Source organism: Penicillium coprophilum (genome assembly GCF_028826855.1).
Source record: "Penicillium coprophilum strain IBT 35676 chromosome Unknown utg000007l_segment0_segment0, whole genome shotgun sequence".
Classification (NCBI taxonomy): domain Eukaryota; kingdom Fungi; phylum Ascomycota; class Eurotiomycetes; order Eurotiales; family Aspergillaceae; genus Penicillium; species Penicillium coprophilum.
The window spans coordinates 708,783-731,621 of NW_026622726.1; the positions used below are offsets into that span (position 1 = coordinate 708,783).

General features: G+C 47.9%; 7 protein-coding genes across 7 annotated transcripts; 3 read left to right on the plus strand and 4 right to left on the minus strand.

Moving 5' to 3' along the window:
- Window positions 1-3,127: 3,127 nt before the first annotated feature.
- On the plus strand, window positions 3,128-3,802 carry N7500_010867 (uncharacterized protein; the record flags this gene model as incomplete). Its single annotated transcript, XM_056682005.1, has 1 exon — window positions 3,128-3,802. One exon carries the CDS (start codon window positions 3,128-3,130, stop codon window positions 3,800-3,802), a length of 675 nt encoding a protein of 224 aa, XP_056527414.1.
- Window positions 3,803-5,472: 1,670 nt separating this feature from the next.
- Window positions 5,473-6,903, minus strand: N7500_010868 (uncharacterized protein; the record flags this gene model as incomplete). The annotated part of the gene is made up of 3 exons (XM_056682006.1): window positions 5,473-6,337; window positions 6,385-6,599; window positions 6,649-6,903. The coding sequence occupies 3 exons, from the start codon at window positions 6,901-6,903 to the stop codon at window positions 5,473-5,475; spliced, it is 1,335 nt and encodes a 444-aa protein (XP_056527415.1).
- Window positions 6,904-7,573: 670 nt separating this feature from the next.
- Window positions 7,574-10,594, minus strand: N7500_010869 (putative MFS monosaccharide transporter; the record flags this gene model as incomplete). The annotated part of the gene is made up of 4 exons (XM_056682007.1): window positions 7,574-9,579; window positions 9,653-10,121; window positions 10,194-10,325; window positions 10,451-10,594. 4 exons carry the CDS (start codon window positions 10,592-10,594, stop codon window positions 7,574-7,576), a joined length of 2,751 nt encoding a protein of 916 aa, XP_056527416.1.
- Window positions 10,595-12,319: 1,725 nt separating this feature from the next.
- N7500_010870 (sphingomyelin phosphodiesterase) lies at window positions 12,320-14,287 on the plus strand (the record flags this gene model as incomplete). The annotated part of the gene is made up of 3 exons (XM_056682008.1): window positions 12,320-12,457; window positions 12,523-12,609; window positions 12,662-14,287. 3 exons carry the CDS (start codon window positions 12,320-12,322, stop codon window positions 14,285-14,287), a joined length of 1,851 nt encoding a protein of 616 aa, XP_056527417.1.
- Window positions 14,288-14,589: 302 nt separating this feature from the next.
- N7500_010871 (putative C6 transcription factor) lies at window positions 14,590-17,111 on the minus strand (the record flags this gene model as incomplete). Its single annotated transcript, XM_056682009.1, has 7 exons — window positions 14,590-14,783; window positions 14,844-15,053; window positions 15,108-15,598; window positions 15,654-15,803; window positions 15,850-16,042; window positions 16,119-16,592; window positions 16,646-17,111. 7 exons carry the CDS (start codon window positions 17,109-17,111, stop codon window positions 14,590-14,592), a joined length of 2,178 nt encoding a protein of 725 aa, XP_056527418.1.
- Window positions 17,112-19,019: 1,908 nt separating this feature from the next.
- On the plus strand, window positions 19,020-21,306 carry N7500_010872 (putative arsenite efflux transporter ArsB-like; the record flags this gene model as incomplete). The annotated part of the gene is made up of 3 exons (XM_056682010.1): window positions 19,020-19,095; window positions 19,155-20,890; window positions 20,959-21,306. The coding sequence occupies 3 exons, from the start codon at window positions 19,020-19,022 to the stop codon at window positions 21,304-21,306; spliced, it is 2,160 nt and encodes a 719-aa protein (XP_056527419.1).
- A 285-nt stretch (window positions 21,307-21,591) lies between these two features.
- Window positions 21,592-22,732, minus strand: N7500_010873 (cupin domain-containing protein; the record flags this gene model as incomplete). Its single annotated transcript, XM_056682011.1, has 3 exons — window positions 21,592-21,896; window positions 21,960-22,394; window positions 22,486-22,732. The coding sequence occupies 3 exons, from the start codon at window positions 22,730-22,732 to the stop codon at window positions 21,592-21,594; spliced, it is 987 nt and encodes a 328-aa protein (XP_056527420.1).
- Between the last annotated feature and the right edge of the window lie 107 nt (window positions 22,733-22,839).

A 22,839-nucleotide genomic window follows, 5' to 3' on the forward strand; every position in this document is an offset into this window, starting at 1 on the left:
TCTGCTATATAAATGCTAGCGACCTTGTTGTGAAGGATGCCTAGGGTTCACCGTTTTCCCCTCGACGGAAGATTGATGTGACCTGTGCATATGCTCTCCGCCGCGACACACGTATGTTTTCTGAAGGATGTGATGATTGCAAATGTCGAGTTGCGACGAAATCACTGATGGCGACAATGCTGCTCATCGCTACCCTGTGACTTACCGATCACAGAAAGAATTCGAAATTCCACGCTTCTGATTCTGAGTATGGCTGTCGGCGGTAGCCCATGTCTGTGCTCTGCGAGCTTGGGTACGGAGTAGTGCTACTACTGTCGGCGACGATCAACAGCACCAAGGTTACAACGGTATACGTCGTATTCGTACACTCTTGGCAACCGAAACCCGGTCGCCTACTCGTTGCCGAGCGTTATCCGGATACCCACCAGCTGCAGTGTGCCCCGTATAGCATTTAACCATGGCTAGAGCGACTCAAATCCATAGCGACCGTATTGTTTCAAGTGCTGTGTGTCGACGACCAAGGGTATGATCATTGGAGAAGAGCTTGAATTCCCCTTAATCTATTCACCCGCTCCGCAACCTTTCCAGGGGTATGGTATCCGAAGACTTGAGTACGGATTATGCGTATTGGTTGTTGGGATCGAGGTCAGGCAGTTTCAGACAGACTGCATTCTCCAGCGCCTGGATTGGATGTATCATAACTGTTCAGCGTGGTTGTATACTGATGCAAGAAAAGCAACGGTTGTCATTACCGGGGCAGACCAGCGTGTCTGCCGCGCTTTCCGTGTTTAAGAGCCTTGGGGTCTCCAGTGCATATCATAGACCGTGCGCGCTATCGAATTGAGCAAGAGCTATGCGAAGGAGTCATGATCTATCGATTTTCGAATGGTAGCGGTTGCTAGAGAGTCCATCGCATCGTTGCATCGTTGCATGTCGAGCCGCGTTCATGAATCACACCCTTCTTGGCCACTTCGTTATTCCGACTGGTTGACTCGAACTGCAACTCCTAATTGCATCGTGACACAGGTCATATAAGTAGATAGATATCCCATCTGTCAAATGGAAAAATGCGTGGACCTGGCTGGGAGCTCCGCAGGTGGCGACTTCACGGGGATAGCGGAGAAGAGAGAAGGATCGGATGGCTCGGATTCGTTCAAATATTAGAATCGGTCAGAGATGAATGTATTAAACTCGGTCCAATTAAAATCTCCGATATTATAATCTTCAAAACAAGAAGTGTCAAGGAGATGCGACACACATAGTTTCGCCCTTTATTTACCTCCCTTGGTCTGCGCCACACAGTATTTTGTGCAGCTGGAAAGGGACCCATATGGACTCCAGAAAAGGAGACAAAGAAAAAACCACATCGAGATTGAATTCGTAATTGGTATTCAATATGAAGCAGAGTACCCCATACGGAGTACAGAGATGGTCCCCCCTTAAGATCAGCTCCTGTCATTTCTTATCTGGGCGCGATATGGTCAGAGCTTGACCCCCGCTAAAGGGGGCTCTGACTATCACAGCTCGACGAGTGGCCCCTGCCCTGGCCCTTGTTTGTTTAGTAGATCCTAGCTCGTGTGCTCTAGTGACGCCATTTGGGGCTGCTGGGGCTGCTTTCATGAGGTTGTGTCTGTGACCCCTGAGGGAAAACCAGGTTTGATGTAAGAACTCGATTCGGAATGCGTATGATAAGAAAAAAATAATAAGAAATCTCTGAATGCTGAATGATGGGGATAAAGCCGAAGTGGGTTCTGGGTCTTATGTGCTGCACGCGATATTGAAGAACCCGGTTTGTGGGAACTTGGCAGGTAGGGGTGAGCTCGGGAGTATACAGATCGACTTAACTGTGTTTGACTTAGATATGTTAACCCACTATAAAAACGTCACTCCCAGGTTACTTTTTGACTCAATTATGAAAGTGATTATGACACGGAATGCTCTGTACTCTGCAGGGCACATGATTCAATATATCTAACACCATAGGCAATGCTGACAATGGAATAGGCAGACATTCTCGACTAATATTCCAATCATGACTAGGCACCTTGCAGCGAGTAGGCCCGGGCTTAGATTGGTTGAAGACAATCCAGGAGGTCCCAGTCTTGAGGGACCCCCTTTTTTTTCTCCTGATCCAGTGATCCAGTTATTCGATGAAGTCATGTCCTGAACCAGCCTTTTGCCAAAAGGAGGATCTTATTAGCAGGTCATATTTATCTGGGCGAATAATATTTAGAAGCAGGTTGCTATGATAATAAAGTGAGGAGCCATTATCGATAGTCAAGTCCTAGGTACTCCGTACGGAATGTAAATTGTAATATAGACGTATTAATATATATATTATGGTATAAAAAAAAAAAATTCAAAATCACAACTTGCCCTAGATCGATATCCACAGTCGACCCGTGGTCAAACAGATCTCAGAATGATTGGCCTGACCGGATAGACCCGTCGTCGATGGATCCGATTCAGAAATCCTCCGTATACACACGTTAACTTGTGTCTCTTATTAGTACCCCATTTCTCTTCTATGAACCTTCCAGAACATATTTTTTTTCTCTTGGATTCAGGTGATTTTTCTCTTTCCTTTTTATTTCTCCATCTCTTCGAGGAATTAGAACGCACATGTATGTTTACAGTTCTTTTGCTTCATACATGATATCCATGGGTATTCCATGAATATCTCCCCCCTCCCCCCAAGTCTCTCATCTGAATCTCCTAGATGGTTCCCTAACAAATGTCCATCGATAAGCCGCAATCTCGCGGGGGACTCGGAACCATCAGGGATCTGTTCCGCTCTGCACCCACATCTTCCCCGACCTCCCCTTCACGACACCGAGTATCTCTCCTAGTCCGTCGAGGTAGGGATATTTTTTCTAAGTAACAAATCCCTCCCCATTCTGCATTTCATTCCAACTGCCCCTCCAGTTCACTTAATTTGGGGCCGCAATTCGACCCCACTGTGTTCCCAGAACTCGGGAAAAGAAGCGCAGCCCTGAACAAGCCAGCAAAGAGAGAGAGAACACGAACTAAGAAAAGCACGAGGGAAAATAGACAAGTAAATCCCCCAAGACTACAAGCCTCAACCTCAACTTCAACATCCTATTCACCTTCATCTTCACAACCATCCATGAACTCCCATCCACAATTTGACCCGGCCATCATGATCGGTCTAGCCAGCGCCTCACCGGGACGACCAGACGAAAACTTCGATATCTTTGAATGGTATCCGCACTATCAAAGCTGTCAGCGCTACTTCCTAGATCATGCCCAACACAGCGTTCCCGTCCAGGCCCTCTCCACATTCTTAAACATCCAACTCCCCTTCCAGCGCCAACCGAACCCAGTCTTCGATTCAACCTCGCCATCCACATCTTCCTCGTCTTCCTCCAGCGACACCCCACCGGGCACACAACCCCCAGGCCCACCCTCTATATCACTGATTCCCTACATCCGCCGACTGGTTGCAACAGGCATGGACTTCCCAGGTGTGCTGCACGGCTTCTTCGGAGACGATTGGGGCAGCGGTGTGGGACCCATGCACGAGCAAGAACGCCGCAACTACCTCTTCGCCGCAAAGAGCGGCGGCTGGGCCTCTGTGAAAAAGGACTACGACATCCCCCCACTGGAAACCATCCCGTTCTTGCGTCCTTTGCAGGGACCCCTCGATTCCGAAATTGAGGCTGCTGAGCGTAGCTGGAGTGAATGGCTCGCTATGGAGGATTGGATGGTTGGTCCCCGGGCGCCAGATATCATGCACGACTCGTCCTCGCAAAATTCACGGCCGCGGAGCTCACGTGGTTGAAAGTATCTTGCACTTCGGGAGCTATATCGGGTCGGCGGCGTGACGTCCATCTGAGTGCCATATTGTTTTTGGGTTCTCACATCTAGCGATCTTGTTTGTTTATTTCCTTGGTTCTTTGTCCAGCGACTTTTTCTTTTGGTCACCAACATTAATATGGGGATCCTGTACATTGGGATATGGGTGCTGGCTTCTGCGTAAAACACCACATTGAGAGTCACGGGTTGTGCTACGAGTTTTACCAGAGGGGTATTCTTTGTATCCGGGTATCATTAGATTGGATGAATATATGGATACATGCACTTTCAATCCATATAGAAATCGCGAGTCAATTCACTCTAACAGCTGCTATGAAACGGAACACCCGAGGTTACGCGATGACCTCGGAGGTAAGGCAGAAAACGGGGGCAAGTATTGCGTCTTCGATATTGAAAGAAAAAAAAAAGCCAAAAATAAAACAAAATGGACCCTATGGTTCGTTTCAGTCTGAAATAGGCACTCCGTATATTTCATGTGTAGGAGGAAAACTGCACATTCCGATCTACAATTCACCTACTCTTGGTTCAGTGGAGAGGAAGAAAAAAAAACCTCATCGGCAATTCCACCAAAATAGACAAATTTCCAAAAAGTCGATGAACCACTCGGCAACCCCACTGGTTTGCGAGTCCGCTGTGGACTCTTCAGATCCAATCCGAGCGGTTACCGCTGGTGGCTGTCCCTTGGCTGTGATGGGAGTTTCCTCTTTCGTCTTATAGAAGGGTGGACTATGTGAAACTGCTGAATATCATGGAAGAATTGGGAATGCTGCCTCCACTATATTTTACATGTATTGATGGGCATTGACTTTTGGGTTAATTTGAATGACGTGCTAGTTCCATAAAGAGATCGGTATGTAAGATAGTATTTATGGATGTATGGAGAATTTGAAAGCTCAAAGCTGATCGCCGATCTACTCCAAAATGTCCGAAAGCCTTAGGCAAGACCGATTCGGCTACTTAAGTGGAAGGTCAGGGTTGATCTTGAAAGAAGTCTTGTATATCGGAAATTGTACGCTATATTAGCCTATTAGATGGGTCTTCTATGCAATCTCGTGGCGTAGCTGAGACCGGGGAGCCTAGCTGGTTCTTCCACGCACCTTCTTAGCGTTTTTAGCGTTTTTAGCCTTCTGATAGGCTTCCTAGTTGGTTTATTAGTCGATGCTTTCTCCGTTAGCCTTGCATGTGGAATTCCCCTGGTCCTTCACAGCCCATGGCTGGTGCCTATCAGAAGAAAATTCTCCGAGATCCCCCTTTTTTCGATCTTGCGATCGGGGGCTCGGCTTTTGCTTCTGCTTTTGGTTTTAGATATATAGTTAAGGGTCTTGAATCGGATTGCCGCGCGTATTTCATTTTCTTTGAAAAAACAAAAATTGTTTAGGAAATATAGGAAAAAAACCCCCCGATATTTGGGACATTCTTGTAATTCCGCCGTATTCCCAAACCCTAATTTGCAGATGTTGTGATGAGGCATCTATCTACGAAGAAAACCCTAATACGAACAAGGAAGAGAAACCAGTAATGAGTAAATCCTTTGGTACATCCACCAGTCGATTCTGTCATCATCTATCATAATGGAACATAGAAGTTGCGTCTAAGGCCTCGTTTATATCAGTCAAAATAATCCACCAGATATAACTACCAGTGAGGTACATATCTTGACCAAGTAACCGTCTGAAAAGCACTCTTTGGCAAACTCCTCAATCCAATCAAGTCTTCCGTCAAGATAAACCCTCGACCTACGCAATATAAGGCACACAGCAAGGAAATTGGAATCAACGCGCGAAGAGGAATCTCCAACTCAGGATCCTGATCAGGATGAATATTTCTGAGCTTCGTAGTAAAACGATCGATCCATCCCCTGGCTGCTCGTTTCCGGTTCAACCTAGCTTGTGCTCTTTCTTCTTTTTTCTTCGCTTCAAACAGGGTTTTCTGAAAATATAGCGAAAGAGGCCCTCCAATCAACGCATAGGATATGCTATTCACACTAGCAATACGCCAAAGTAATTTCTCAGCCGCGGTAGGGAAATGAGAATTCCAGGCAATAAGAAACATAGCACTGAAAAAAACAATTGTCGGGGTAGCGATCACCTCAGCCGTTATGTCAACATTTAGCAAGTAATGACTTGGAATGCGATCATATGGTCGTCGTTGGGGCTGAGTTACTAGCGGTATATGCATGTAGTGTAGGATCTGAATGTAGTATCTCCAAAATCGAGCAAGAAACCACTCATCCCGTGAGAGATATTCAAATGGTGTCTCATACCACTTCGATTCGGGGCCTCGGTGGTGATTTCTCCGAATTGCAGCTACAGAGGTATTGAGCTTCAAAGTGATTGGTCGGTTGACATCCATAGGTTTGTGATACCAGCAGTAGGATGTTATTATGAAGACTAGAACGAAGGACAGAGTGGTGAGCTCAAGAGTGGTAACAAAAATACCCTGGGCAAATCGAGTGACACAGTTTAACGTGAACCAGAGGGCTTGCGCTACTGTGAACAATCTATCGAGGTAAGTACAGTACATAGGACCAGATATCGTGGCACGCACCTAGCTAGTCCACCTGATTTGCTCTTATCTTCAATTTCCTCCTCCTGTAAGATAGGATAGTCGACATAACCCTCCCTTACTAGGGTATAGAGCTGCTCCGCATCCAATGGGAACGAAGGTAGGTCTATTTCCGGGGGCTCGACTAAAAATCCCCCCATATTGGCGAAGAAGGCATGCTGGATAGTCCAGTCCTCGTATCCAGCCTTGTGGAATTTCTGTTCAATCAGCTTTAATACCAAAACCGTCCTAGAAGTAACTTGTTACCTTAAGTGAATAACGTGCGGATGACCATTGACCCAGAGCCACCATCAATACGAATTCAGACCCGAGAACCGTCATAAAAGCAAGATCGAATTTATATCTCCAGATCTTGAACTTGCCATCGGATTTGGCAGGTAAATTTGGGGACATGGATGTCCAGCAACAGAGAACGATTGTGAGGATACAGGTGGATAGGATACTCCACGTTCCCCGACCGTCAGGTTCGCCAATCCAGCCCTGTGCGGTGGTATCGTTCATGTCTGAGATATACCCAGGATCCGTGGGTGATGTAGGGCTATAAGAGACCTACAACTAAGAAAAAGAAAGAAGAAAGAAAGATAAGAGAGGCAGTAAATGGTAGACTGGGAATTAAAGATCCCAAAATAGTATTTGGAGACTTCTGCCACGCGCTTACGTGCTGCAAGACATAATTGGCCAGATGCGTACGTCGAATCAAATCATTCTTTTTCCCAGGTGCCAAGGCCACGGAGAACGGTGGCTGACGGAGATCTGCTCAGCCTCTGCTCAGCCACCGTTCTACGTGATTGACGAGGATCACATATAGGACATGCATGCTTCATCGTGGAGAATCAAACTCAAGCTACATACTAGAATGCTTGATTCTGGCCAAAGCCCGCATTGATGAGATTGGATGCATATTATTATGTAGTGAAATCAAAAATTAAGCCAAGAAAGATCCCGAAAAGCTTTTGGTCTAAACGCCATCGCTGAAATGCTGCAAATGAAAGATGAAACAAAAGAACTGCCACCCAGAGTATGCAGAGAGAATACGTGACAAAATCTTGTCACAAATCCCCAAAAAAGAAAAATTGAAGGGGTATCTAAGGGGTCCATTGGTGTTGTAAGGTGTGACTCGTGAGACAAAAGGAAAGAGGCAAAGACAGTAATGAGACCTGCTAAGCAACGGTCAGGCATCATTGACTCTGGCGGAGAACCTCTGCTTTGAGCCTGAATCGCGGGAAGAGCTCGGCTTAACACGCGAGCTAGAGCTGGAAATCGATTGAGCGCCCGAAAGATCACGAGCTAGCGAGTTTTGATGAATCTCCTCCGGAAGCAGAAGATCGGGTAGGTGGTCAGGATTGGAGACCAGACTGCGTGGACGTGAAAGCACACCACCCATAGAAGGATTATCCTTTTCGCGATGCATGGTGTCAACCGGGATCCGACTTCGGCGGCGATGTCGGCGGAGATACTCATTCGGAACAGGGTCAACTTGCTTTTTCACGGCGGGTACAAGGTTGAGGTAGATAGGGAAGATGGCACCGGCGCAGAAGAGCGCAATTATAACGCAAAAAGAATATGACTCGCCATGTGCGAGGTATGCCGCGTATTCAGCAAACGGGAAAAAGGTGCCGCCGCCGATTGCCATCGTCATGAGCACAGCGGCGGTTTTTGTATGCTGGGCTGTGCCGCGCAGGGAGATGGCAAAGATGATGCTGAATGCGCCGCTCTCGAATAGGTAGAGCAACATTGCCATGGCGATTGCCGCTGAGCCGCTTGTTTTCATGCAAAGAATGGAGCAAACGATCATGCCGATGTAGCTGACCATCAGAATCCAGCGCGGTTTGAGGAACCACTGTGCAAATGCGGCAAAAAAGCGACCCACGGCAAAAATGCTGTGTCCGATGGTCAGGACATCGAATGGTCCGAGTGAGGAATCTGGACGAGCGGCAACAACGAAACGTTGGAGAGCTGTCGCGAGGACCTCCTGCCCAGCCACATAGAAGAATTGAGACCAGATTCCTAGGCCGAGAGTTAGCCAAACGACTGGTATCCCGATCACTTTGGTCATATTGTCTTCTCGGCGACGATTTGCTAGTTCTTCCAGATCTTCATCTGACGCTTCGGGGATTGGTAGATAATAGAACGCCATCGCCAACAGCACATCGAATAGAGCGATGCCAAGGTATGCCCATTGTACGTCAACTAATGATGCGACATCCTGAACATCCTTGAAAAGAACCCGTTTCGCCAGGAGAGGCGATACGACGCTTCCAACCGCTTGCACACCCTGCGAAATATTGAGTCTGATTTCGGAATTTTCAAGCGGCCCACATAGCGCAATAAATGGATTTGCTGCAGTTTCCAGAACTGCTAGGCCAAAACCGACAATGAAGTTGGACAAAATGAACGCAGGCGTTGACGTTAGGACAGCCGAAGGCCAAAATATGAGGGTTCCACAGGCATATATGCAAAGTCCAGTTATGAAGGTGGACTTGAAGCCCCATATTTTCAAGACGGGCTGGCCAATTAGCAGAGGGCCAATCACGTATCCGCCAAAGTATGCGCCATGAAGACCCAAGGAATGCCATGGACCTAAATGGACAATGGTCTGGAATTGGGAATTCAAAATATCGAGCAAGCCGTATGCAAAACCCCAGAGGAAGAAAAGTAGTGTGGTTAATGCAATTGGCGCGATTGACTCTCTGTTGTTTAGCTTTAGCATACTTTCCGGATTCTTCATGTTCACAAAATCGAAGAACGTGATGTCCGGTGCATAAGATGCGCTAGTATGGGTTTGGGTCCCCCCTTCTGTATCCTGGGGCGCTGTTTCTGGATGACCCAGGAAATCCAATATACCAATAGGCCCCGAGTCCCGGGAGCTAGGTCGAACACCAGAGACACTACCGACTTGGTTCTGCAGACCCTTATTTCCTTCCTTGCCAGATGGCAGCGGGGATGGAGATTCTGGTAAGCCTGGGACTGCAGCCGGAGGCGGAGCTGCAACTTGACTTTCCCCTGCTGCACCTGCAGAGAGTCCATGAGGCGAAGAAATCGATGTATCATCATTTGTGTCTCTGATTAATTTCGGAACAAGACGAGTGACGAGAGGTTTGAGACTTGGAACACAACCGCAAATGATCGATAGGTTGACTTCGACAACAGACCACATGAAAGATAGCGACGCGTACCCTGTGAAACCCTGGCTGTTAGCTTAGCTCAATTGACACGTTAGTTTTCAATACGGGAGATGAGCGAGTCGTACAACTGAAGTCCACCCCTCCGATGTTCTTAATATGAATTGACTTGACTTCCAGCGAACGAGAGATAGCAGCCTGTTGAAGAAAGGCAATTCGAACCACATCGACCACGGCCACAAAGAAACCAAAGGAGAAAGTGATTACCAAAATGATTTTTTGCTTGTAAGGTAGGCGCATTTTTGTCAAAAGCGGCATCGGAAGTAATAGGATGGCAATGTCGGTAATAATATTCACCGGGGACGAAGAGAGGTACAGGGTGACAATGTCGGTGCAATTCGCATCGGCCGGGACGTCGGAAAGGAATACTGCGCTGACAGGCCGACATTGGAAAATATTGACAAATGTCAACGCAAAGCCCGCTGCGTTCACTACAAAAAGAGTGAGATAGTTTGCAAATCGGAAGACCTTCTGATTGCGTGTCAAGGTCAGGAAGAAGACAAGGATCGAAGTCTTGACGGCCATTAACGCCGGATTCTAAATGATTGTCAGCATGGCCTTTGTTTTTATTATTAACCCGCGGAGTAACAAAGGGCCATTGTTACTGACATAGAGGACCGTGAACGCATAATTGGCCTTGTTAAAGGCGAGCTCATCTTCGGGTCTGATGTCACTCGCATGGAGACCAAGACCTTTCTGAACAGCAAAGAATAACGAGAAGGAAAAGCCAAAATCAATTAGCTGTAAACCGATTAGTCTCCGAGGTCGAACACGAGGTCTCAATCATGTGCCCGGTTCGCGAACAGATCGAGTCCGTTCTCGCTACTTCCCCGGGTACATGCAGGGATTGAGGCGAGGGATCCTACCCATGCGACCAACATTAACCAGTCGTGTAACCCGATCTTCCTGACCACAAATATTCGGGAAATGAAGCGGAGGGCGACAAAGATTGTGGCGATGGTGAAAAAGGTGATCGAAACACCCAGCGTAGGTTGTTGACGATCCTTCATGACAAATGTGACCGATGGCGGACTGTCCGCTAGGACAGTCCAGTTCGGCAGCCCAGCTAGATCAGATAGTCCAGTTCGTCCGGTTCGTCTGGTTCGTCCGGGTCTAACAAGCCCAGATGTCGGGCACGATAGTGGAGACGATTGGGGGTCAGATTCTAGTGTAAAATCGCGGTAGGCGGGCTGTAATGGCGCGTGTGCGGAGGCTTCATCTCGATTCCCGACGGAGTCCGAATCCGCAACTGGGAGAGAAGGGTGGAATAGTTGGGAGAAGAAAAGGGGGAAGAAAAATAGGATGTCAAATGGAATGTGGGGAGAAAAATAGAACCGTTTTACCCCGGTTTTAATCCGTTCAGGGTTTTTCACCAACCCTTCCGTACAATGTACATGATTGTACGAAATACGAAATACATCTCTTCTAAAAGCTACCCTTGGACACATTAACAGCTCTTGTTGAAGCTACTCCGTACACAAATAAAAAAACCGGTATCTGTCTCTGGAAATCTCCACCCTTTTTCACCCTTTTTATGGCTCACCCAATAACATTCTGGCACAGAAGCCCACAGCTCGCAGATAATTCAACAACATATACTCCGTATTGCTCCGTATAATTGTGACTCCTTTGTATACTTGTGCGAAATCTGCCAGGGGTTGTGCTGCTCCGTGCCTATATAGGCAATTTATCTTAATCTGTGCACATGAGCCCTCCTATCCTCGTGAGTCCTACGGAGTGAAGCTCCACGCATTGGAATACAGCAGTCCTAGTATTGAGTCTACCTGAGCGATGTGGGCTTGAGGGATTTAGGAAAATTGTGTGAGACAGGGATGGGATATTTGCGATCGACAGTGATCTATTCGCCAATCATCTGTAGTGTGATACATCAGGTCGAAAGCTGCAGCTCCCTCCATCTAAGCAAGCATGAGCATGGATATTGATCTTCTACCCCAGATCAACATCTTACAATTCTCCGTTCGCGATGACCAATCGGTCTCCTATGCTCGCACGAATAAGTTATCCACCGCGAATCCTGCAGGCACTAAGCTTGGCATGTATATGAGTAAGATAAGATGATGGCCCGACACATCCGATTATGAGCTTTACTGTCACTGGAGAAGTTTGACGGTGTTTTACATACATATAAGTAAGCCTTGGATTTCTCAATCTTGGGAGCTGCACCTTGTATATTCTACTATCTCGTCTGAACACTCCTATATTTAAGGTCGCAAGTTCCCGGGGATATGCGCACATCCCAAGTGATCAGCCCTCTGAGATCAGCGGCTTTGCAACGTTACAAGGAACTATCTGCTAGCTTCTTGGCTGCGTTTCTTTTTTCAGTATGTAGTTGCGAGAACCCCTCTTGAACGACCGGCCGCTTTGAATCCCCGCTATGCATTTTATTGTAGCTTTCTCCCCATCGTCTATGCTTCGGGCATAATGCAAAAAGGTACCAACTACAATGGAGCGATCTCGAGGGGAATCTTGGATACTACTCTACTACTTATCACATGGTAAAAAGCTGTCCCAAGGTTATATCGGAACTGAAAAAGATCGTCGCTATGTGGGTAAGCTGCAGGTTCTTAGTTCCTTCCTCTAAGCGAGGTGTAGGATCAGCTTTTTATTTTGGCAAAGTACGGGAATGGTCTGACCCAGGCCCATGATATATAAGGTGTCGACTGCCCATGAGTTTACATCACCCCTGGGAAGGTTTTGTTTAGTCAACCCTCAAGATGAGACTTAACACCTTGCTGCTGGCGTGCGGGCTTTCGGCATCTCTCCGGGGTGTACAAGCCGAGACTCAAGTTGAGAAGTCCATCGCTACTATTTGGGAAGATCTTAAGAATGCAGTGAGCTGCGGTACTTGCCAGGTATCATTATGCTCGTCACTTGCATTGCTTATGAGGTCTTTGGCTCACTCTATCCAATCCTTTAGGTTCTCCTCGGTAGTATCAAAGTCACTGCAGGGCTTGGTGAGAAGTTCATGATCGATGTATTCACCGGATTGTGTAAGATCAGCGGGGTACGTTTGCGATTCCCGTTGAATGGCTCAGTTTCATTAACCATAAGTACAGGTTGAGGACCCAGATGTCTGCACCGGGATTATTGACAAAGAAGGACCTGCGCTGCACGATGCTTTCAAAGCTTTGCATCTCAATTCCGACGCCTCCAAGACACTCTGCGCTAGCTTAGTCGGACTCTGCAAATACCCTGAGGTTCATCCTTACAGTCTGACGTTCCCTAAATCCAAGCCAAAGACTGTGAGGCCACCACCCAGCGGAAAAACCCCGCTCAAGGTCGTCCATTTCAGCGATACACACGTGGACCTTCTCTACGAGCCTGGATCTAGCTATGAGTGCTCCAAGCCCATCTGTTGCAGATCGTGGTCAGATGAATATGCACCGGGGAACACAGAACACCCATGTGGACCATTTGGAAACCCAAAGTGTGACCCACCACAGACACTTCAGGAGAGCTTGCATGCTGCTATCGCGGACATTAAGCCAAAGTTCTCTATTTATACCGGCGACGTCGTGCCCCACGATGTCTGGTTGGCCGACGAGGCTGCAGTTGTGAAAGGCCTCAATGCCACGTACAGTGCAATGGAGAAAGACATTGGCACTGTGTACGCTGCCATAGGGAATCATGATACCGCGCCACTCAACCTCTTCCCTGCAGATGCTTCACACGAGGCTGATCCCCAATGGGCATACGATGCCCTGGCAGAGGATTGGTATGAGCTCACGGGCCTTGATTCAGTCAAATCTGCGGATCAATTTGCCTCGTACTCAGCCGTCCACCCAAATAGCAACCTGCGCATTATTTCTTACAACAGCATCTTCTACTACATATACAACTTCTATATGTACCAGGAGCCAATGGAGAAGGACCCACGTGGACAATTTGAATGGCTCATCAAGGAACTGCAGGCTGCCGAGGACGCGGGCCAGCGCGCATGGCTGATCTCTCATATCCCATCGGGTGTGCCAGATCATTTCCGCGACCACTCAGAATACTTCGACCAGATTGTGCAGCGCTACGATGCCACTATTGCAGGTCTATTCTATGGTCATACGCACAGGGATGGATTCCAAGTCGCCTACTCCGACTATAAAAACCGAGACTGGAAGACAGCCACCGCAATGGGCTATGTCGCTCCAGCCGTGACGCCAACGGAAGGCTTACCCTCTTTCCGCGTCTACGAGATTGATCCAGTCACCTTCGGCGTCCTGGATTACACCCAGTACATTGCGAACATTAGCAACCCATCCTTCCAGACAAAGCCAGAATGGGTGCCCTATTACTCCGCCAAAGCAGACTACGGATCCAAGATCTCACCTCCTCTGACCGATCCAAAGGCCGAGATTGGTCCGGCTTTCTGGCACAACGTCACCGTTGCCATGGAACGCGATCCCACCATTTTCCAAGATTACTGGGCGAGACGTGTTCGTGGATTCGAAGTCGAGAGTTGCAATGACGAGTGCATGAAGAATGAGATATGCCTTCTTCGCGCCGCTAATGCACAGTATAACTGTGACAAGCCGAAGGCCTTCGACTTCTCTAAGCGTGATGGACAGGAGGGTGATATCTTGCTGGAAAAGGAGCCTCATGTTGACTGTGACCATGCTGGAATGGCAACACTGTTCGCAAGGATGGCTCATCAGGCTAAGCTTGAGCGAAGAAAGGAGCTTGATGGTTGAAGAGTTGGTCATAGTTGACTATTGGTACATTCAATTCTGGGCAGTAATCAGTACCACAGCTAATTTCGATAATCTTTGCCATCCAAGCGTTTTTAATTTCTATCTCTGTTTTTCTCACAGTATTATCCTAAAGAAAGCCTTAGTGGGCGGCTTGCAAGGAAAGTGGCATTTATAGAAGACGCTCGGTTCGCTGCTACATATATCCCTACAACATGGAAGTTGAACATCCCCCGGTGTGGAGAACGCATACTAGCTGCCATGGTATCTAATTTTGGTACAATTACAACCGCCACAATCAAAGATCAAGTAGTAAAGGCTGAATCAGGATCTACAGGAAGAAGTCCCTGACGATCCATCATCGTGACAAGATCCCCATCCATCATGAACTCGCCGAGTTCCATACCAAAGGGCGAGAGACTGAAGTCGTCCCTTATGAGACCTGTTCGAGTACAATGAAGAGCAGGAAGGGCTGTAGTCGATGCATCTAGGTTCGTTTCTGAGCAAACTCATGTTAGTATAATCTAAATAACACGAAGAATAGGCAAAGGAGACCGACCAGAATCGTTCAAGACCTTGCTGAGTTGTTCCAAGTAATACCGGCATCGGTCGATCAGTCGATTGCCGTCGTCGAGCCTCGAAAGTGCTGCTACTGCACGGCCGGGATATTGTCCGACTTTGCTTGCTTGATTTGTCATCGTGGAACTTGTTAGGGTGGTATCGCGGTAGACCCAGCCCACTCCGATGAGGACCAGTGCCGCATTAAAAGCTGAGAAACTGTTTTTAGCATGTACCACTTCAGAGCGGGGAGCTGGGGGCATACTGTAGTACAATGAGAACCACCAGGCCCCTAAGAGGCTGCGCTTCCATCCAGGTTCTGATACCACGCGATGTACAATATCAATGATCTCCATTGCAGAATCTGCGCATATCTGCAGGCTATTCATACCGATCTGCTGCAGCAATCTCATATCTTGAGGATCGCGATCAGGGGACCTACTTGCGGTGATGAACTTGACCAGTATTGGGCGATGGAGCAGGACTCGAAGATTGAGATATCTCAAGGTCAGAATGACTTGAAACTTCAACGAGAGATATTGTGAGTTGGACGACGTTTGATCACGGGGCAAATTTTCAATACTAGCTGACGATACAAGTCGTAACGGATGGGCAAGCGACCGTTCCCATGAGAAAAGATGCTGTTCCAGGCTGAAGATATGGGCCACATTTTCGCTCACTGGCAATGGATCATCACAGCCAATATTTTGGCCATAGAGAAGCTCTAGGACGTTCCAAAGTTGCTTATAGAGTCCACTTATGTATGTCAGAAAAGTAGAGTTTCATGGGTCTATCAAGCCCAACGACTTACATTGTCGAGTTAAAAAACGCAACGCTCAAGGCCGCCGTCTCGTCATCAACAAGTCCTGGTGAATTCTCAAGTTTCCGTTTCGTGGGAAGCTCAAGTTTGACGTAGCTATCTGGAATGGCTGCTGGTCTACCAAACGTCATGCTCAGGGTTCTATATTGTCAGCATACGTTCTGCGCGTGGAGATTTACCCACTCACCGGTCTAAAACCACACAACCGAACCAAGTCCGCTTTCGCATTTCCTGCTCAATCGGTGAAAATACTTTAGACGCATGTCGCGAATGTAATCCAAGCTGGAGAGCGGCCTTGACGGCTAATCCATGGACGGTCCATGCTTGTATTGACTTTTGGGTGCCTTGTAGGTATTGACCCATCAGAAGCAGATATTGTACTAAGGGAACACGATCAGGACAATATTTCAAAAAGAAAGACAGAAAGCCAAGAGTCGAGAGTCGAGAGTCACTTACCTACTTCTAGGGTTGTCCCTCGCAAGATTTCACTCCCGCACAATCCAAGGCCACGCTGATAAAAGACGTCGGATTCTTTGATCCGAGCATCTGCACTTGCACTTCCAGGGATCGCAGTGATAGTAGCCATAGCCAGCACCATGTTCAACAAACCAAGCCAAGTTCTCCGTACCCGACTGAAGTTCTCCGTTGCCATCTGGTGATATGTGTCTAGGAAGACGGGTGGGTATATGTAAGGAAATAGTAAGCCCGTGTTAGAGAAATATCGTTCGATGAGCTCCAAAGCGTCTGCCTGTGGCGGTAAAGCAAAAATATTGACTTGTATTCGCCGATCCTGACCTGCCTGGCGTAGTGGCGATGATGGCCTCGATGCATTCACGAAGCCACCTTCAGCGGCGCCAGGTGACGGAAAATAGCCTGGTTGGACAATAGCGCTCGACAAATGTCGAAGAAATGCAATATTTGAAGAAGGGCCTGTAAAGTCATTAGCAATCTAGAGCTCCCTTATCAAGCATATATACATTTACCAAAGAACCCAGAATCCTCCTCGTCAGCGAAAATTACCGCACCCATACCATCGACTGAATCCTCCGTCCCAATCAAACCAGACATCGGTGCAGCAAAACTCGTCTCATCCCGACTCTCCTCAGTATTTTGACCGGGAATAGCGGGCTCCCTGTCCTTTTCGGGCCCATGAACAACTCTTTTCACCAACCCGTCCAAATCACCCCTAACAGCCCCAAGCGACTGTTCAAGCCTTTTGACCCTATCTTCAAGTCCATGCAGATAGTCCTTCTGCACGATGACATTAGCGGCCGTTGGTGGCGGTGTGTAAACACAATCAAACCCCAAATCCTGACATAACGAGCAGCTTGGCCGCTTGCCGTCACATCGGGATTTGCGGGTTCGGCATGCATCACAGGCGATGGCTACACGGCGCCGTTTGGAGGGCCGTCCGTCAGGCGTTTCACTGCCCGGCAAATTTGACGCCATTTGATAGTATCATATGATCAGGGGTTGCCGGGATGTCACTATTTCTGGGGTTGTGTCGGGCGGGGGTAGATCGGGTAGATCTCCGGTGCTGCCGGCGTATGATTGAACCTCCAGTTCGAGAGAATATCCGCAGTGGATCTAGTCATTACTTAAACTTGTATGGGGTTCTTTGTCAATAAGGTGAGAAATATCTGTTCTCTTTGATCATAGCTTGCGATATCCAAGATAAGACACATCCTTTACTGACCAACGCTCTGCATAGGCTCTGTTTGGTACTTCATTTGAGCACTACAGAAGTTAATCCCCCCCTAATGAGGATTGCTAGCAGGAAACCAGCAAATATCGGTATCTCAATGAGAGATCCCCAGTATCTTATCTTCTGGTAAGTTCGAGTACTGGGCTTTATGGTAGCTTGACTGGTTGCCTCAATGAGTTCGTTTGACTCCTGGCTTCGTTTTCCGTTAGAGGATTTCTTCCAGTTGTCATCCAAGATTTTGAACAACATAGATACCAGCGATAAGATAGCAGGGACACAGCATTCAACCGCAATCAGCGCAGTAGCATTGACAGATAACTCGTCGGGTATCGGAAGCACGTAAATATTTTCAGCTGCCTCTCGTCGTAACGGTGAGACTGGCCCATTTTCTGGGGTACAAGTCATGCTACAGTCAGAGCCATAAGTAAACGCACCACCTATTGTAGCCCAAGAAATACTTGCCGGATTTTATCTTACGGACAAACTGGGCATCGGAACGTGAGCCGGCCTAGCAAAATTAAAACCTCGCCAGTGTTGTCAATTGGAAGTGTTTCCATCCGGGATTTTGACTGGGACCGAGACTACATCCGCAAGTGTGGGCTCCAAGCCCAACCTTTGAAGGCTCAACCCAATCTACTCCGTAGAGCTCATCCATGGCCAGAAGAACCCTATCAATGCCCATGGTTACGTATCACTACGGTCTTGGCATATACCGTGATCTTGGCGATCTTGGCCACCTAATATCTCTCTATTCCTGCCAAGATCTCATTGCTGCGGTCTCTAGGGATCAACATCTGTTTACCTTCTCTAGATCGTTATAGGACCTACGATTTGGGGCTTAAGTAGTAATTTAAATAGTAATTCGAATACCCTAAATTACTGGCACATACAGCATTCTGGCGCTTCCATGTCCTCACCGCCTGTCACGTCACGGACGTCTCCAAGTTTTTCGCCATGACATTTCTTGAGTCTCAGCCAATCAGAATGTCCTCTGTGTCCCGTGCAACAGACCTCGCCTTTGTCCTATCCCACGCATCGTGACGTTTATATCGGGGGCTTTACTTTGGGACTCTACTTTGTAAAAATCCCATTCTCAATTCACAATTCCACTTCTGAAACGGAGATATCCCATCGACAGAGGTCAACTGGGTCTTTATCTGGGTCTTTATCAGTAGCTGGGCTCCCACCTCTCTTCCTGACCTAAGTCGCCATCATTCCAATGAACTCGTCGACGTGATCAAGAGTTGTCCCATTGAAATTCTCCAAATCCCTGAAATTTTGTGGATTTCCCCAGCATTTGAGCACAGGAGAAAAAGAGTCACCCGATAAAGATTCTCCGGCTTTTCGATTGACAGGAAACAACTCAAGACCGTCATATTGTCGTGCCTTTTGGTTTTTCTTTCTTTCTTTCTTTTTTTTGGCAAGAGAAAAATGCATTCGCAATAAAAGCAACAGTCGGGTCTTGATAACCAAGTTTCTCTTGTTCCGTATTCCGGTATTTAGTCACCATGCGGAACTGCAGCCCAGGCACGATAGAGAGGCTGACTTGACGTATGATGACCGCAGCTCCTATCTAGTGCATATTTGTGAAATGAACCTCAAGCTCAAGCGGCCCTCAATCAGTCCAAAAGCAAGAGAGACAAGTATTCAAAATGGATGACGAGCTCGATACATCGAAAATCAAAAGTTGGCGATCAATAATCACCCTAATCACCTTTGTTACAACTAGTAAGTGTGGCCAGGCCTACAATGCGCGAGTGAGACTTATTTTGCTTTTTGCGGTGCAGATGTTGTTGTCCTTTTCCCATTTCATATTCCTATATACCTGCCCCAATGGCTTATAAACGGGGGTTGGGACCTATTGAGTGCCATGCGCATAACTCCTCATCGGACGCGCCCCCAATACAATGAAAACCAGCCCACTTTCGTGAAATTTCGCTTTCCATTGAACTTGATCACGGCACCTTTAATCGCAGATCTTTTCCTTCTCGCTATCTTGGCCATTGGCCGAAAAGAGGTACATGATGGAATAGTCGGGGCAGACAACATTAATCCCATTGACATCATGGTCTTCTTCCTCACTCTCGCTTACATCGCCATCTCGATTGACGTGTCTGGCCTCATCAAATACCTGGCTTTGAAAGTTCTCCAAAAGGCAGGGAAGGCCGGCCATCGACTATTTTTCTACATGTTCGCCTTCTTTTTTGTGTTAGGCAGCTTCGTCGGAAACGACCCGATTATTCTGTCGGGCACACCATTCCTTGCATACATGATCCGTGTTTCAAGCAATATCATCCACCCCAGAGCATGGATCCACAGCCAGTTTGCCATAGCCAACATCGCCTCCGCGATACTTGTCTCATCCAACCCGACCAATTTGGTCCTTGCTGGCGCCTTCAGGATCAAGTTCATTGTCTACACAGCCAATATGATCGTTCCCGTAGTTGTGACAGCCGCCGTCATTTTCCCGTTCCTGTTATATGTCGTTTTCGCCGACGAATCCCTTGTCCCTCGCTGCATAACAATGCACGAGTTGTCCGAGGAAGCCAAAGCCAAACCACCTGTAAACCCCAATATTCCTCATGCCAGACGAACTGCAGAAGAGGCGGAGAAAACCGGCGGCGACCAAGGAGACCAACTCGAGTTAGAGGAGATCATGAACCCTTTCTTGGACAAAAGGGGTGCTCTCTTGGGGGCTCTCATTATGGCCGCCACGCTAATCACCGTCCTAGCAATCAATGCATCAGCTCAAACAGGCGGAGAGCACCCCGTCTTTTGGGTCACGTTGCCCGCTGCTTTCTTAACGCTTTGCTGTGATGGTTGGCCCCATCGCAACGAAACCAAGGAGGCTGCCGCGAAGGGTAGGCAAGCAGACCGGAAGGCACAGGTTGAGCAAGGGATCTACAAACAGGAGGAACATAAAACCTTACGAGAGAGAATAGATCGAGAGGCACTGGGATTGGACCAGTCTGAGCAATGTGGTGCATCGGGCTTGCGCCGCCGCAGTGAGCACATTTCTGACGATATCTCGCTCGGGACTGAAGATATTGCGCTGAATGATCTTTGTCCAGAAAATGATACTTCTCTGTCAACCTCTGTCCTCGCTGACAAGGGGAGTCTTGCGGAGCTACGGCCACCATGCATTGAGATGGTGGACAGCACACAACAAACTCACACACCTTCCCGCGAAGCATCCAAGCCAAGAGAAATCAGCGGCATAACGACAAATGAGGAGAAGGGGAGATATGCATATCATCAGGACAAGAGCCCACGCACGTTGGTTTCACTCTTGGCTGACCTCTCCCGCTGGTTACAGGAAAAATTTCCCACTGTGGCGGTCATAGCATCGAACATGCCCTTTGCTCTGGTACCCTTCGCTTTTGCGATGTTTATCCTGGTACAGGCACTTGTGACCAAGGGCTGGGTGCCAGTTTTCGCGCATGGGTGGGACCAGTGGGTAGAAAGGACCGGGACAGTAGGCAGCATAGGTGGAATGGGATTTTTATCTGTGATTCTGTGCAATGTGAGTATCTAATAATGGGCTGATCGCCTTCCCCTTACTTCGAGCCCACTAACTCGTCATCTTTTCAGTTTGCCGGGACAAACATCGGTACCGCGATTCTCCTCTCGCGCGTTATCCAAGCGTGGCAAAAGCTCCATGAAGTCAGTGGAATTCCCATCAGCGATCGCACATGGTGGGCCACTGTCTACAGTATGGCTCTAGGAGTCAATTATGGTGCATTCAGCACTGCGTTCAGTGGCTCACTGGCTGGGCTGCTGTGGCGGGATATCTTGGCTAAAAAGCATATCCATGTCGGCAATCGTGAATTTGCCCAGGTGAACTTTTCCATCATTGCTGTCTCTATGCTGGTTGGATGTGCAGTTCTTATTGGAGAAGTATATATTGTCAGAAGTGATAAGCCGTACGTCCCGGCTTGAAATTCGGATCACGCGAGGCTGTTGTTTCAATGCTCTATGGATTGTGATGCTCTTGCTGTTTGTTTGGGGGGGGGTTTTTGTCATTCCATGGGTAGGCAGACGATCTTACGAAGTCAATGAATCTCGTCCTGGACCTCTACAGAACCCTGTCTATGGGGAAGCATCTCAAGCGAATGTGGTTTCCATTGTCAAATTCCACCTTCAGTTGGAGTTGTGTCACATTCTATGATCGACCGTCCCACGATACTTTCACCCCGAGTATCAAATTACGCCATATTTGAAACTTCACTCGTCCACAAGTGACTCAACATCCATATCCTCCGAGCGATAGAAACCCAATGCATCAATCATGGGCTTATCATCAAACCGATATAGATAAACCGGTTCTTCAATATCTGCAAAGTGCTGGTATCTGTGCCACGCCGGAACACAGAAAGTATCACCCTGCTCCCAGGCATATTCCTTATCATCAATAATCGAGCGTCCTTTGCCAGTGATGACATGATAGACAGCGGACGTCGTCTCTCGCCGGGAAGGCGAAGCCTTAGATGCCGAAATCCGCTCGGCACATCCTCCAAGGACACGACTCACTATGAAAACCATTAGGCATCTTTTCACCTGTGGAGTCAAGCAATAAAAGCGGAACTACATACCTTCACGTCCATCCTCCTTCAAGTATCTCTTAGTAGCCCAATCCCCAGCAACCACATCCAACTGCGCCTTCATGGTAACCCACGGGAAAACCAACGGCGAAGTAGTACTGTCAACATCTTCTGCAGGATAACGGGGCTTATCAAAGTGCTCTACAAAGTGCACAGGGAAGTGTCTGAAGTTGGGCAAATCCAGTCCATCCAACCACACCATAGGTCCAGAACCATCTTTGCCGTGGTCATGGTAGTTCCAAGTCGGGGTGAGGATAACATCTCCGCGCTGCATTGTGATGCGTCGGCCATGGACAGCAGTAAACCCACCCTGGCCTTCAATAATAAAGCGCATGGCAAAGGCTGTGTGTCGATGAGCGCGTGCGGTCTCATTTGGCATCACTAGCTGCAAACCAGCGTAGAGAGTATCGGTAGTGAATGGGGCATCTTTGATAAAAAGGTCAGAAACAGTAACACGCAGTGTATAGTACATAAAAGGTATAATCAATGCAAACTCGAAGTATAGCTTTGTACATACCCCGAGCTGGGTTGGTGAGCATCAGCACCCGGCGTTCAGCCTGGGCTGCTGGAACGAGCTTTCCAGCACGCTCCAAGTTAGGTCTGATGGCGCTGTACTTCCAGACATTTGGGACTGTTGTTGGGTTTGGCGCTGGAGGGTTCAGACGGGCCATCTGCTTCCACAGAGGGAGGGTCTTGCTCGCCTCGAGGTCTGCGAGAAGCTGCTCTTCTGTGTCAACGACACTTTCCACTTGAGTTGAAGCCATTGTCGGGATCGTTTTGATAATCAGAAAGATCTTTGGATTTAATTGTCTAGAATCTATGGAGAAATGATCCTTCAAATATATCTTGAACACTTTGGTAGGATCGACTG